The 16,493-nt window shown below is 45.6% G+C and overlaps 1 protein-coding gene across 6 annotated transcripts in view; it reads right to left on the bottom strand.

Annotated features, from left to right (window-relative positions):
- Positions 1-16,493, bottom strand: part of ATF6 (activating transcription factor 6) — a 408,706-nt gene that overhangs the window by 222,470 nt on the left and 169,743 nt on the right. For 4 of the 6 annotated variants that reach the window (XM_073356217.1, XM_073356211.1, XM_073356213.1 and 1 more), the window contains one exon: positions 10,761-10,875. In XM_073356217.1, the coding sequence (XP_073212318.1) occupies positions 10,761-10,875 (115 nt within the window). The remainder of the gene's footprint in view (positions 1-10,760; positions 10,876-16,493) is intronic. The other 2 variants (XM_073356212.1, XM_073356214.1) reach the window with 1 other exon arrangement.

The raw sequence follows: 16,493 nt of genomic DNA, 5'->3' as shown, positions 1-16,493 counted from the left end.
GTACCTGTTGGCTTGGTGAGCCTCCCCCAGACACTTTAGACAAGTGTCGTGGGGGTCACCCATTGGCATGGGCTTGCTGCAGGACTTGCAGGGCTTGAACCCCTGGGACTTGGGCATGTAAGCCCTCCCAAGGAAAAGCGGTTGGGATAGAGGGTAAACCCCCCAGCCCAACTGCTAACTAACTAATAAGTACAGAGAACAATAAACAAACGAAGCTAGGGAAACGTGGCAGAACTTGCTGAGCAAGACGCTACAGTTCCAACGACTGTCACTGCTGGTAAGAAGGAACTGAGGAGGCGCTGGGTCGGCATGGTCATATATTGAGCGCCATGAAGGCGCCACTCCAGGCAGGGGGCTCCACAGCTGACCTGATGGGTGCTGCTAGGGGAAAAACTTTCTGACGACTGTGCACACGGCATGTGCACACCCAACTGGAATCAATATGAGCAATCACTCGAAGAATTCCTACTTCTCCACCCCAGGAACTGGCTTTCTGCTACTGCATCCAACTGTAAGCATTTTAAGGTGTTGCTTAGAACCAGATTACGCAAGCAAGGCCACTCTCCCCATACCAGCCTGTTATGGCCACAGCCAGCAGCACACCTCAGGCTGGCTCTCCCTTGGCAGAGAAACATGGCAGCTGTTGGCAAAGCACTCTGCAAGGAACCCTTGTTTCTGAACTTGCTCCCTAACTTGCTCCACAGTAGCTGAACTCTTCTGAGCTTTCAGGCGTGCTGCAAAGACCTAGACTCTATGTCAGCATCTGGGGAGATGACAGCATGGGTTTGGGTGTGAAGGGTACCGGGGTGAGTATGTGAAGGGCACTAGTGTAAAGGGCACTGGGAAAAGCCCACTGTGTGTAGGCTTTGTTATGCTGCTGGATGGTTATTCTCATCAGGATTATTATTATATGAGATACCTACAGCTGAGGATAGGAGTCTCAAAAATTCAAAATAGAATAAAATGAATGAGTTAATGGAGTATTTCTTAAGAAACAATCAGCAATGATATTGACATCAGCATTGTTGGGCTTCACAGTTCAAACCTCTAACAGCCATCATTTCAGGGCACTTGTAGATGCAGAAATAAGCAGCACTGCACTGATTCCTATTTATTACATATTCAAAGGAGTTCTTTGCAAGCCAGGCTCCAAATACTAACCATGATGTACCCCAGACAGCAGTGACATTTGAACCGAACGTGTATGAGCACCAATAAAAAATATGAGCAAGACTGTGTGGGAGTCAGGGCTTCTGGGGTCTATTCCCAGCTCTATCACTGGCTTGGGCACATTACATTGTCTCTTGATTCCTTTGTTTCCCCTTCCATGCTTTGTCTGCCTTGTCTATTTCAACTGTAAGCTCCTTGGCATAGGGACAGTCTTATACTCTGTCTGTGCACTGCTTGGAACAATGGGGCTTGGATCTCAGTTGGGGCCTCTAGCGGTTTGTCTACATTGGCTATTGAACACCTGTGGCTGGCCGAGGTGAGCTGACTGGCTTGTGCGGCTCAGGCTGTACAACTGTGGGGGTGTAGATGTTTGGGCTCGGGCTGGATCCTGAGGTGGGAGGGTACCAGAGCTTGGGCTGCAGCCTGAGCCCAAACTGCAATTTTGGACTGCAAAGTCTACACTGCAATTAAACAGCCCCACGAGCCTGAGTCAGCTGACTCCGGCCTGCTGTGGGTGTTTAATTGCTGGTTAGACATACCCTAGGTTGTTCTGTAATACTCTACTAATACTGTATTATACTAATAGTGCCTTTTCCCATTAGCCACTGTCACTACGAAACCGCCTAGATTGAAGCAAACACTTCTCAGGGCCCTGGCACATTGTAATGCTGTGGCTGATGCCGACTAAGAGGCAGGCTAGAGTCCACATGTGCATGTGTGGTCAGGTAGCTGGGGGTTTCAATTGATATCAGAGGCCTCCAGGACAATGGTCTGAGCTCTTGCAGGGGTCAGTAGCTGGATGATTCAATGGGGCCAGGTCAGCGGATTAGGGAGACAAGGTTGGCAAGGTAGGGTGAGGCAGGGCAGTGGGGCAGGGTTGGGAGAAGCAGGGTCAGATGGGGCAGGGTGTGGTGGGGTGGAGTGGCGAAGCAGGGTCAGGCATGCTGGGTGGGGTAGCGGGGCAGGGGCAGATGAGGCAGTGTCGGGCGGGGCCACATAGACCATCGTGGGGCAGAGGGGCATGGTCAGGTAGGGCAGTAGGCAATGGCCTGTTGCTCAGACAACTTCCTCTTCCTGTTGGGGTCTTTATAGAGTCCAGGTACTCAATGAGAATGCTGTCCAGCCAATTACGGGTCTGTGGCATGATTGCGGTGTGGCTATAGGCCTTTAGCACTACTTCTGTTGGTTAGGGGGTGATTCAGTGTGGCATGGAGACTAAGGATGCCATCTAGGGACCCAGGAGGGTTGGGTTCAATACTGGAGTCCTGACAGTACCTCCTCCCTTGGGACTGAGCTTATCTGGGCAGGCCCTGTGGAAGGTCCTGACTTTTTCAGGAGTGTGCACATACTGGGCTCGTTCCCAGGACAGCTCCTCTGGCCTGTACCCTTCCCAGTTGATGAGGTACCATATCTTCCTCTTCCTGTCTAGGATCAGGACAAGAGGTTGGTTTCATTTGGAAAAGGGATTGTCAGAGAAGAGTTTAAGGGAGGAGACATGGAACACAGGGCTCATCTTAAAGGAGGGGGGAAGCTGAAGTTTGAAAGTTACTGGGATGATTTGCCTGTGAATCTCATACGGTCTTAGGAATAGGTGGTCCAAGTTACGTATGGGTCTGCCTGTCTTGAGATTTTTGGCCAACAGCCATCTTTTGTCCTACACCAATGTAGGGCCCTCCTGCTGGTGATGGTCAACATGATGTTTGTATGCCATCTTAGCCCCATCTAGGTTTTGTTTGAACTCTTTCTGTGTTTGATGGATTTGATGAAGCAGATCTGAGACTGTGGGAACTGTAGGCAGTTTGGGGTGGAAATAGCCATGGAAACCAGAATTTGCAAAGAAAAACAGGCTTATGTTGGTTGAGGCATGGTCTTGTTGTAAGTGAATTCCACATGTGGAATCAGTGAGGCCCAGTCATTTTGGTGATAGTTTGTGAAGCATCACAAGTATTGTTCTAATACTTCGTTTACACTTTATGATTGGATGTCAGTTTGTGGATGGGATGTAGCTGATGCATGGAGACACATCTATAGTAGGCAGAACACCACATGTCAAAACCAAGACATGAACTGGGAACCCCGCTGTAAGGTGATGTGGTCTGGGAGGCCATGGAGGCAGAAAATGTGTGTGATGAAGAGACAAGAACTATCCTTGGTAGCAGGAAGATGTGCACAGGGAATGAAGTGCACCATCTTTGTCAGTATGGTATGGCATCCCTCAGAATCTGGCTGCATTTAATGCATGGAAATCTATTGTCATTCTGTAAGTGACCCTGTCCGCCTTAAGGACTGGCCATACAGGTGAATTTGCTGATACTTTGCATAGGCACAAGCACCCCTTGTTCCAAGAGACAATCTATAGTATTTTTAATGCCTTCCTGTGCTGCAATTTATATTACCTTTGAGGAGGGGGATCTTTTCCCTAAATCAAAACTTCAGCATCTATTTTTCCCACCGACACACACTCCCCATGAGTTATAATTTTAATTTCTCCACAGAGTTCATTGAAATGACAAATTTCATCTGACAATCATCTCTGACAAAGCCAAGCCTCTGTACCAATTATTAAAGAAAAACAGGATTTGGGAATGGGGACCAGACCAACAGACTGACCTGGCCACCTTGAAACAAGGTTTGGCTAGTGCTCCTGCCCTGCCTTATCCTGACTCTGCCCTTTGTGATTCAACTGGCCTCCTCAGAGACAAGCGTCCAAGCTACTCTCAACCAAAGACAATGTGACAAGCTTAGAGCCCCATTGCCTGGTGGCTTGGAGCTCCGGGGCTCCCACTGACTGACAGCTCCAGCCCTGCCATCCCATGGAAGGGAAAATGTCAATGAGGTCTCTGAAAGTCACGGAATCTGTGACTTCTATGACAAAATCGTATCCCTTACTGATGACTTAATGAAGAGAAGTGTACTGATCCTCCAGAGGGAATAGTTTCAGAAAAAAATATTTTTCCAATACCTAATACACAATGAAATGTGAAACCTCGCTGAGAAGGAGTGTGGGACAGTGATCCCTAATGAAGAAGGGAAAGGACACTTCCCAGGCTGAGTTCCTGGTAACTACACCCCAGGGCATGTGTAGGAATTTTTCCTTTTCATTTACAAAGGGATCTGTGTAGTTCATCTAAGTGGCAAAGAGTTTGCCTCTGGGGAAATAATTTCACTAGTTCAGGTTTACCCTAAAAAAGCAATAAATGGGAGATGCACAAAACAGCTACATTAGCAAGCTTACAGCGGCACAGCTGTACCAATGCAGATGCACTACTATAAGGTTGCTCATGTAGCCACTCTATAGTGACAGGAGAAAGCTCTCCCGTCAACATAATTAAACCAACTTCAACGAGGTGATAGCTATATTGGTGGGAGAGCAACTCCCGCCGACATAGTGCTGTCAGAATGGAAGTCAGTGATTCTTTCTAATCATTATCTGCCAGTCTGTACAATCTAAACAGAATACATGAACTGGCTAGTGTATTCAGGTAGGCCCATGACAAGCAACTGCAGAAGATGAAGAGCCTGACAAATACAATTTTGCTCTTTGTTATGAAGTTGCTTGGGAAAGTTTCATAATTAACCACCCCACACAAAGCTATTTCAAGTCTCATTCTAACTATATTTGTGGTATTAGGGACTGCTGAAAGAACAGACTCATTTGCCAAGCATTTAATAACAAAATTCCAACCTTGTGACACAAGCCTAGAAACTAAGCATTATTCAACATAAAACCCTCAATTCCAGTAAGAGTGTCACTATTTGATTGTGCCTGAGATTTTTACAGACACAACACTTCACACGTTAACCGAAAGTACTGTAGAGAGGCCCAGTGAAGTAAGGGATGTATTCAGAGATCAATCACACATTCTCATGGACATACAGTGAAGAGGAATTTTTGAGGCTGGGAAAAATAAGGTTTTAAAAATAATCAGTTACCCAACATGTCTTTTGATAATGTATCTCTTTAAATAGCCTTTTTAGGAAAGGCTGAATATTTGGTGTCAGGACCAAGTGCTCAATGATTTGCAGTAGCGAGTCCTTATGGATCCTCTAATCCAGTGGTTCTCAATGCCGGTCTGCCGCTTGTTCAGGGAAAGCCCCTGGCGCGCCAGACCGGTTTGTTTACCTGCCATGTCCGCAGGTTCGGCCGATCGCGGCTCCCACTGGCCGTGGTTCACTGCTCCAGGCCAATGGGGGCTGCGGAAAGGGTGGCCAGCATGTCCCTTGGCCCGCACTGCTTCCCGCAGCCCCCATTGGCCCAGAGCGGCGAACCGCGCCAGTGGGAGCCGTGATCGGCTGAACCTCCAGACGCGGCAGGTAAACAAACCAGTTGCTTGTTCACACCATTCCAAAGCACTTGTAGGGTTTAGTGCAAAGAGGTGCATGGACAATATAGACACTCCTGGGTGCCTTTAATAATAGCCTCGGTACAGATGTGTGCTACATATGCTTTCTACATACTTTTAGCTCACGTCTTCATGTTTAATGTTACCTGTGTTTGGCTGTCATAGAATATCAGGGTTGGAAGGGACTTCAGGAGATCATCCAAAGCACTTGTAAGGTTCAGTGCAATGAGGTGCACGAACAATATAGACACTCCTGGATGCCCTTAATAATAGCCTCGGTATAAATGTGTGCTACATATGCTTTCTACATACTTTTAGCACACGTCTTCTAATTTAATGTTACCTGTGTTTGGCTATCATAGAAACACAGAATATCAGGGTTGGAAGGGACCTCAGGAGGTCATCTAGTCCAACCCCCTGCTCAAAGCAGGACCAATCCCCAACTAAATCATCCCAGACAGGGCTTTGTCAAGCCTGACCTTAAAAACTTCGAAGGAAGGAGATTCCACCACCTCCCTAGGTAACGCATTGCAGTGTTTCACCACCCTCCTAGTGAAACAGTGTTTCCTAATATCCAACCTAGACCTCCCCCACTGAAACTTGAGACCATTGCTCCTTGTTCTGTCATCTGCCACCACTGAGAACAGTCTAGATCCATCCTCTTTGGAACCCCCTTTTAGGTAGTTGAAAGCAGCTATCAAATCCCCCCTCATTCTTCTCTTCTGCAGACTAAATAATCCTAGTTCCCTCAGCCTCTCCTCATAAGTCATGTGCTCCAGCCCCCTAATCATTTTTATTGCCCTCCACTGTACTCTTTCCAATTTTTCCACATCCTTCTTACAGTGTGGGGCCCAAAACAGGACACAGTACTCCAGATGAGGCCTCATCAATGCCAAAGAGGGGAATGATCACGTCACTCAATCTGCTGGCAGTGCTCCTACTTATACAGCCCAATATGCCATTAGCCTTCTTGGCAACAAGGGCACACTGTTGACTCACATCCAGCTTCTCATCCACTGTAACCTCAAGGTTCTTTTCTGCAGAACTGCTGTTTCGCCACTCTGTCCCTAGTCTGTAGCAGTGCATGGGATTCTCCTGTCCTAAGTGCAGGACTCTGCACTTGTCCTTGTTGAACCTCATCAGATTTCTTTTGGCCCAATCCTCTAATTTGTTTAGGGCCCTCTGTATCCTATCCCTACCCTCCAGCGTATCTACTTCTCCTCCCAGTTTAGTGTCATCTGCAAACTTGCTGAGGGTGCAATCCACGCCATCTTCCAGATCATTAATGAAGATATTGAACAAAACCGGCCCCAGGACCCACCCTTGGGACACTCCACTTGCTACCGGCTGCCAACTAGACATGAAGCCATTGATCACTACCCGTTGAGCCCGACAATCTAGCCAGCTTTCTATCCACCTTATAGTCCATTCATCCAGCCCATACTTCTTTAACTTGCTGGCAAGAATACTGTGGGAGACCGTGTCAAAAACTTTGCTAAAGTCAAGGAATAACACATCCACTGCTTTCCCCTTATCCACAAAGCCAGTTATCTCGTCATAGAAGGCAATTAGATTAGTCAGGCATGACTTGCCCTTGGTGAATCCATGTTGACTGTTCCTGATCACTTTCCTCTCCTCTAAGTGCTTCAGAATTGATTCCTTGAGGACCTACTCCATCATTTTTCCAGGGACTAAGGTGAGGCTGACTGGACTGTAGTTCCCCAGATCCTCCTTCTTCGCTTTTTTAAAGATGGGCACTACATTAGCCTTTTTCCAGTCATCCGGGACCTCCCCCGATCGCCATGAGATTTCAAGATAATGGCCAATGGCTCTGCAATCACATCCACCAACTCCTTTAGCACTCTCGGATGCAGTGCATCCGACCCCATGGACTTGTGCTCATCCAGATTTTCTAAATAGTCCCGAACCACTTCTTTCTTCACAGATGGCTGGTCACCTCCTCCCCATGCTGCGCTGCCCAGTGCAGCAGTCTGGGAGCTGACCTTGTTCGTGAAGACAGAGGCAAAAAAAACATTGAGTACATTAGCTTTTTCCACATCCTCTGTCACTAGGTTGCCTCCCTCATTCAGTAAGGGGCCCACACTTTCCTTGACTTTCTTCTTGTTGCTAACATACCTGAAGAAACCCTTCTTATTACTCTTAACATCTCTTGCTAGCTGCACCTCCAGGTGTGATTTGGCCACTCCTGCAGGCTAGAGCAATATTTTTATACTCCTCTTATTGGTCATTTGTCCAATATTCCACTTCTTGTAAGCTTCTTTTTTGTGTTTAGGATCAGCATGAATTTCACTGTTAAGCCAAGCTGGTCGCCTGCCATATTTACTATTCTTTCTACACATTGGGATGGTTTCTCCCTGTAACCTCAATAAGGATTCTTTAAAATACAGCCAGCTCTCCTGGACACCTTTCCCTCTCATGTTATTCTCCCAGGGGATCCTGCCCATCAGTTCCCTGAGGTTGTCAAAGTCTGCTTTTCTGAAGTCCAGGGTCCGTATTCTGCTGCTCTCCTTTCTACCCTGTGTCAGGATCCTGAACTCAACCATCTCATGTTCACTGCCTCCCAGGTTCCCATCCACTTTTGTTTCCCCTACTAATTCTTCCCAGTTTGTGAGCAGCAGGTCAAGAAGAGCTCTGCCCCTAGTTGGTTCCTCCAGTACTTGCACCAGGAAATTGTCCCCTACACTTTCCAAAAACATCCTGGATTGTCTGTGCACCGCTGTATTGCTCTCCCAGCAGATATCAGGGTGATTGAAGTCTTCCATGAGAACCAGGGCCCGTGATCTAGTAACTTACGTTAGTTGCTGGAAAAAAGCCTCATCCACCTGGTCCGGTGATCTGGAGCAGATTCCCACCACGACATCACCCTTGTTGCTCACGCTTCTAAACTTAATCCAGAGACACTCAGGTTTTTCTGCAGTTTCATAGTGGAGCTCTGAGCAGTCATACTGCTCTCTTACATACAATGCAACTCCCCCACCTTTTCTGCCCTGCCTGTTCTTCCTGAACAGTTTATATCCACCCATGACAGTGCTCCAGTGATGTGAGTTATCCCACCAAGTCTCTGTTATTCCAATCACATCATAATTCCTTGACTGTGCCAAGACTTCCAGTTCTCCCTGCTTGTTTCCCAGGCTTCTTGCATTTGTGTACAGGTACTTGAGATAGCATGTTTTTTGTCCTGCTTTCTTAGTACGAGGCAGGAGCCCTCCCTTTTTGCGTTCTCCTCGTGCTTCCTCCCGGTATCCCACATCCCCACTTACCTCAGGGCTTTGGTCTCCTTCCCCCGGTGAACCTAGTTTAAAGCCCTCCTCACTAGGTTAGCCAGCCTGCTTGCGAAGATACTCTTCCCTGCTTTGTTAGGTGGAGCCTGTCTCTGCCTAGCACTCCTCCTTCTTGGAACACCATCCCATGGTCAAAGAATCTAAAGCCTTCTCTCTGATACCACCTACGTAGCCATTCGTTGACTTCCACGATTCGACGGTCTCTACCCAGGCCTTTTCCTTCCACGGGGAGGATGGACAAGAACACCACTTGTGCCTCAAACTCCTTTATCCTTCTTCCCAGAGCCTCGTAGTCTGCAGTGATCCACTCAAGGTCATTCTTGGCAGTATCATTGGTGCCCACGTGGAGAAGCAGGAAGGGGTAGCGATCCGAGGGCTTGAATAAAGATGTTAAACAAAACCGGCCCCAGGACCGATCCCTGGGGCACTCTACTTGATACTGGCTGCCAACTAGACATCGAACCGTTGATCACTACCTGTTGAGCCTGACAATCTAGCCAGTTTTCTATCCACCTTATAGTCCATTCATCCAATTCATACTTTTTTAACTTGCGGTCAAGAATACTGTGGGAGACCATATTAAAAGCTTTGCTAAAGTCAAGATATATCACATCCACCAGTTTCCCCATATCCACAGAAGAGCATAGCTGTTCCCCAGAAAGCCTGTGAAGTAGCAAAGGTCATATTCAGCCCGATGAGAACTGTGTGAAAAGCTTTTACCGAAACCTGAGTAAATACTAAGGACTGCCATTGTTGCTTTACCTACTCCTTGAGGGATATGGATCTCTAGCTGGGAAGCCTTGAACTAGTGGTTACTATAAATGAATCTGCAATCTGATTTTTAACAACACTGATCAGTTACTGGCCTTTCAGTAACAATAGCCCCATTAGAAACTCAGAAATGGTACCTTTTGAGTTTACTTACAAGAGTAGTTATTCCCCTACCACCTGATAACATCCATCACCAGCTGGAATACAGAGCAATCAGTCTGCTCACAAATGTATGGCTCTTTAAGAAAGACTGATGCTTAAGTAAACTGATCCCAGCGTGAGTCAGGGGCTGGATCAACGTTAAGCCATGGTGCAATCCTGTTCTAGTGCACTCCGGATTTAAACTACATTCCATGGATTTACTGGTAGTCATCAAAAGAGAGAAAACCTTATCCTTTGGGCTAAGTTTGCAACCAAGATTTATTCAGTAATAGTCATAGACAAAAAAAAAATTGTAGCCAATATTTAAGACAGAAAAAAAAATCCATCCTTTGCTTTATCCAAAAACCACTAAAACAATGCTGCAGTTTTCACAAGACCCATAGAAAGCTTGGGGTTCCAAATGAGTGTGCCACCCTACAACCTTCCTGAAAAGGTCTAAACTATGGAAATACACCATCATTTCAGCCACGCAAGACTAGCTGTACCCCGAGTAGGACACCTTGAGAACAACTAGAAGCTGTGAAACAACCATATCCATCCATCACATAGGTTCATCTCATTAGTGACCACTCCATAATTGCTACACACATCGCCTCAAATCCCATGAAAGACACTTCCATTCAGTAATGACACTTGGAGATTAAGTGAAGCTTCCACATGAATTAGGAGCTAGAGTAATCAAAACAGTTTAGAAAACATCTGTAAAGAAGGGAGTAACCAGGAAAAAAAACAAGCTTTGTATCTTTGAAACTTCTTGTGTGATTCATCCCAGACTTTCCAGACAACTTCTACCCTGGAATGAATTGTGGCATATACAATTTCTGGTAGATTGGTTTTTTTCCCAGTAAAACAAGGGATTTTTGAAAAAAATCAGACTTAAAAAGGTAAACTAGCTTCAACTTCAACTGTGGACTAGCACTCCTCCCCTAACTCAAGGACCAAACGCTGAACCATCATGACCTTTACCACCACCCCATTTACCAGTTCAATAATGAATGTGTGTTGCACTTACCCTACGAAAAGATACCACGTAGAATGTATCCCTCCTTCTGTGAATAGCTTCAAAGAAGTCTTGGTAATTTCTCGGAGAGGCATAATACACCTGCAACTCATTCCCTGAGTTCCTGCTGAAATAGAGAGGGGAGTTAAGAACCTTAAGTGAGATACCATCTTTAAGGGCCAGATTTTCGAAGAGCTCAGCATGCAGCAGCTCCAGTTGTCTTCTGGTTCTTGTGTGATACAGATTATGAACACATGGGCATATAATAAGGGCTGCTGGATGCCAATCGCTTTTGAAAATCTGGCATTAAGAACATTTATATGAACATTAGGTAAGAGTAAACCAGAGGCAGGAATAAGAACAGAATTTAGGAATCCTAGCTACTACTCTTCTGCAAGTCTAGATTTAAGTATTATCACGGGTCTGGGGATAAGAGTTCTCTTCAGCATGTTTAAAATATTCTGGGCAAAAATACCTGCTTGCCTGACTCTCACAGAATTGCCTCACTGCTCTCGTAGGACAGTGAGAAATTCCCATGACATGTTGCTACCAAAATTTTTCCCTAATAGGTATTTTAAGAAGTAAATATGTTCTCTAATTTGAGGGACTGATTTATACAATTCATTGGATTTCAGCGTAATTTAACTTTCAAGAAGTTCTACTTTAGTGGCATACCATCTGCTTGCAGTATTTGCTGTGGTAATACCATAGCACATTGGCACAAAGCAGTACTGCGCTCTATCAGCAGATACCATTGACTTGGATTTTCAGATGATGGCCTTGCTTTTACTGACCCAGTTTAAAATGCAGTGGAAGCAATGGGTTAGTCTGGTTTTATATTTCTGAAGCGTACTACTTATGCAGCTCAGGGCACAAACACATGACAAAGTGCCCTCTCTGCTGCGGTACTGTGTGGCACCACCTCCTGCTGCTAGCAACGGCTAGTACTGTTGCTGCGGTGGCAGCACTACAATTGCTAGCCTAGCAGGATCCCAGCCTGTCAGAGGGCTGGCTGAAGATTCGGAGATAAGAAAGTGCTGTGGCCTTAACATATTAAATCCATGGTGTGGAGGTTAATTTCCCAGGCAGGGTATGGTGGTTTTTTAAAACAAACCTCTAGAAATATTATTTTTGATAGTGGGGGAAGGATGGGCTGGCACAGGAGCTAGGAGCAAGAAGTGGCAGCGTTTTAAAGTATAAAGTGGGTGGTCCCCCCTTTCAATCGGAATGAAGGTGTAAGCAAATAATAATAATTAATATCAAATAGCAATAAGCAGCGGGCACAATAGGACCATGACACTAACACTGAGACATAGTATCAGTCTTACCATATAAAAGACATCACAAACATATTATACAATAAAACACATTGAAAAGAGAAAATATATTCCTCAAAAGAAACAGGTTCAGCAGTTCCTCACAAAACATACTATATCTAGATCAGAAATAGAATAAACACTCTTCAAACTCTGGACCAAGCTCTTCATTAGCCTCTGATCCAAAACCCAGTAGAATCCGTGGGACCTTTCCAACGCTCTGCTGGTAGAGGTTTTCCATGGAACCATGCTAGTACAGATGTCAGATTCTAAGTAACCCCAGTGGATTAACCCCCTGCCTTTCAGCATTTAAGTGTGCACAGTGAGGGCTGCTGAACAAGAGCAAAGGAAAGTCAAAAGAAGTCTGGAGATAGAGGCAACACTACCCATTGCTATAGTAATAGATTACCATATTACTGAAAAGCACCTTATTACATTGTATATCCAAATGCCAAGCACCTTGGAATTTTCAGAACCTGCACATTACTTTTACTGAATCAGACCTTACATTGAAAGGAAAGCAGCATTTCTTTTTAATGGCTAAAATGTGCTCAGTTATCACAGGCCACCACCACTATAGAAGGTGATTATATTTATGATAAATCCATGCCATGAAGGGATGAGGACTCTGATACATTGGTGTATGTACTGACTGCACAAATACACCTTTTATTAGCATGTAGTAGAGGAAGAGGGGGAAAATCCATAAAGCCCTTTATTATCTGATATCCTTTCCCCTGTGTATTTGCTTATAGATCCTCATCAAGTCACCTCTTAACCTTCTCTTGAACAAGCTGAAAAGACTGAGTTTTTTCAGTCTCTCACTGTAAGACAAGTTTTCCAGACTTGGAATCATCATTGTGGCTCTTCTCTGAATCCCTTCCAATTTGGCAACTTCCTTTTTAAAGTGGGAACGGAGTATGCCACTACTCCTCTCACCAGTGTTCTGTACAGAAGTATAAATCATTGCTTTCTCCTGCTTGATATTCCTTCGGCCATGCATCCTTTGATCATGTTAGTCATTTCAGCCACAGCATCACAGGGAGAGCTCACATTCACGTAGTTCCCAGACTGTACGGTCCTTTTCAGTCACTGCTTTCCATATGAATTCCTTTGGAGTAGAGGGCAGCCATGCCCATGACTGAGAGTGACAGAGACCAGCATTACCCCTGATAGCAGACACGAAGGAACCTGCAATGAAAGTTCCTGATCTGGATAGGCAGGGAAGCCATATGACCATCCCACATACAAGGCTTCCATGGTTCCATGCCAGGAGTATCCAGGATTTTCCATGCATCTGTAGAGAGACTTTAGATATATTACAGTTCCCCACAGGCTGTGCCTCCTGGGCTATATGAATACAATAGAGCAGAGCAAGGGAAATCTCTCATCTTCTCTCTTATTGTCCTGTCTGGAACACATGCTTTATTTCAGTATGACTTAGTGCATCCAGTTGTTGGAGGCTTGGGAGAGAAAAGAAACCTGCTCTTTGGGATCTTATCAATTCCAGGACACAGACACTTCTCCTTCCCCGGACATCTCCTGGAGGGGTTAGGACCAAGGTAAAAGGCAGCTTGGCAGTGTCTACACCTAGTCAAGGTCTCCACAGAAAAGGCATGGATTTCTTGGTCCACTCACTACCACGCACAAAGGCAGAGCTGCCTCCTGAACAACACTCCTGGATGAGGATCTTAGAGCATCCAAGGAAGCTCCAATATATAAGAGGCTGCCAGGGTGATCTTATGCAGTACAGACTTGACTCATTATTAGGTTCATTCTCATCATTTGTCTAAGCCAGATGGCCTTCTGTGGGTCTCGGAAAAGATGTATACTTGAAGGACGATAGTTAAAGCTTCATACATTTTTTGAGGGATGCCTAAATACGCCTATTAGTTTGGTGTTCAGGAAAATAGTAGGCCTGTGTCTACTGTGTAAGGAATTTGGAGAGTCTTATTTATCTTCAGGGAAACGACAGAACTTGGGAGCCTGTTTTTCAGAATATCTGTCTGTAGCTGGTTCTTCCCATTCAGATTGATCCTGCTTTCAAATAAGGAATGCAAAGGAAAGAACATAGCTTTCTTAGTCTCATTTTGAGCCTTCCCCCACCCAAAGGTCCATCCTCCATTCTGACCTTTCTTGTTCTCCTTCGTCTGCTGGGCTTGGAGTCCCAGTGTAATAGAGACCCTTTTAAACATCACCTCCAAGAATTCAAGAGGGACTAGTCTATTGGGTCTCATTCCTCCATCTCTTCCTTGGGAGTTATGGTGGGGTGCCCCTTTAAGGGACAGTCTGGTGCTTACAGCCAAAATAGGTTGGGTGCAATCAAGGAGCCCTCTCTGGGGCTAGGCTATATGAACAGAACATGGAAGCTGAGTGAGGGAGAGAAGGGACCTGAAGTCATGCTGGCTGCTATGGGTTGCAGAACACCTTGGACTCCAGATCGCTAGCCTGTTAACACAACAGTGGCCTCACCGCCTCCTTGACTGAACCTCTGAGCTTCAGCCCTCCTGCTTCACCCATGAGCTCTGTTCAGCAAGTCCAACTAAGACTCCTTTTCTTGAGACTTGTCCACTCTTCAGGAATTAATGCACCTCAGCAAGTATTCGCAGTGACTCAAACAACACTGTCAAACAGTAGCCTGTATTAGTCCACTAGAACACAGCACAGGATGCCCATTGGTTAGCACAGAGAAATGAAGGCTAAAGCATAGTCCATTCTGGTCAGCTCAGAGCCCAGCCACACTGTAGTGAACTCATGTTCAGACTTTGTGTGTGTTTCTCTTCATATCATCGTCTTAGTTCCCAAGTGGGAGCCCCTCCAGCTTCCTCCAGAATCCAACACTTATCCCCCACCTCACACCTTCCAGTCCTTTGTTCTCAAGCTGGGGTCTATGCTCAGCTTCCCTGCTGAGAGGTGGGAAAAATCCCGTCCTCACTGGGTCACCGGTTGCTAGGTGTCAATGTCCTGGTGATTGGGTTTTCCACTGTCTTCTCAGAATGGCCTCGGTCGGTCCTTTTTAATGACCCATTTTGGCTCAGACACCAAGGTGACACACATGCATGTATATCTCTCAGCCTGCCCTGAGAGCAAGCTTATTCCTTTTTCCCCACTGCGTAGTCATGCAAAATATCAGCAAAACCGAGGCACACACAGACTTCATAAAAATATTACAGAAAATTCCCACTTTGTCATATCTTTTCCTCCTTTGACAGCAAACCAAGCAGGGTCACTTTACCCAGTGACCTGAGGAAGTTCAAACCCACAATTGTTATCCACAGATGACCCGGCATATTTCTCATCACCTTGGTAGCTGTTCTACCAGGCACTTTCATGATTCTTACAGCAAGTTTCTAATCAGTCAAACTTACTGTTTCCAATACACCGTTCAGAGCAGTTTCATATCTTCCCTTTCAAAAATTCTGTCACATAATTCGCTCTCTGAGCCTGAACTGCTGGCTGCTTTCTTGGCTGCACAGAGTATGTGTCTGTCTCTCTATCCCGGGCAAACCTTACTTCATCAATTCTTAGATATTATGCCCTGTTTTCGACAAATGTTGCATCTCAGGTCTTTACAATCCCTTAGCAGGGGCTACTGGGGTCAGCTGCTCCCCCCACTGTGGGTGTACCTGAATCCTACTTCTCGGGTACCTCTACTGGTTCCCTATCCCGGGACAGATGCTTAGACCAGTCCCCATTGGGTCTCTTTTCATACTCAGACCAACTGTCCATCTGCCAACCAGCTTGTATTACATAGCTCCTTAGGCTTCCTGTCCACTAACTACATTTTAAGCTCATGGGAACACATCTGAGAGTTTTCCAACCTCACCAGCATTGAATCATAAAATCATAGAAGAGACCTCAGGAGGTCATCTAGTCCAACCACCTGCTCAAAGCAGGACCAACTCCAACTAAATAATCCTAGCCAGGGTTTTGTCAAGGATTTATACAAATCCTCCACCTGCACCCTTATCCCATTTGTGAAGATATACTCCCATCAGCATGGTGGCTTCCATATATGTCACACAGTAAGTCCTTTGCACACCCTGAAACACTTTCTTATAACCATCAGGTATTAATGCAAACTTAAGCAGTAACACCTTTTTGAACTGTTCATAGTCTCCATCAACTATGCCTATCTGGCTGTATGCCTCTATAGCTTTGGGACTAAGTAAGGGAGTCAACCAGGTTGTAAACCTTCTCAAAGTGTGTAGCGGCAGTCAAAAAAGCAAACGGGATGTTAGGAATCATTAAAAAAGGGATAGAGAATAAGACGGAGAATATCTTATTGCCCTTATATAAATCCATCGTACGCTCACATCTTGAATACTGAGTACAGATGTGGTCCCCTCATCTCAAAAAAGATAAACTGGCATTAGAAAAGGTTCAGAAAAGGGCAACTAAAATGATTAGGGGGTTGGAACGGGTCCCA

The sequence above is a fragment of the Lepidochelys kempii genome, chromosome 8 (assembly GCF_965140265.1).
Source record: "Lepidochelys kempii isolate rLepKem1 chromosome 8, rLepKem1.hap2, whole genome shotgun sequence".
In the NCBI taxonomy this organism is placed as follows: domain Eukaryota; kingdom Metazoa; phylum Chordata; order Testudines; family Cheloniidae; genus Lepidochelys; species Lepidochelys kempii.
The sequence above is the reverse complement of the archived record's forward strand: the minus strand, read 5'-3'. Positions and strand labels throughout refer to the sequence as shown.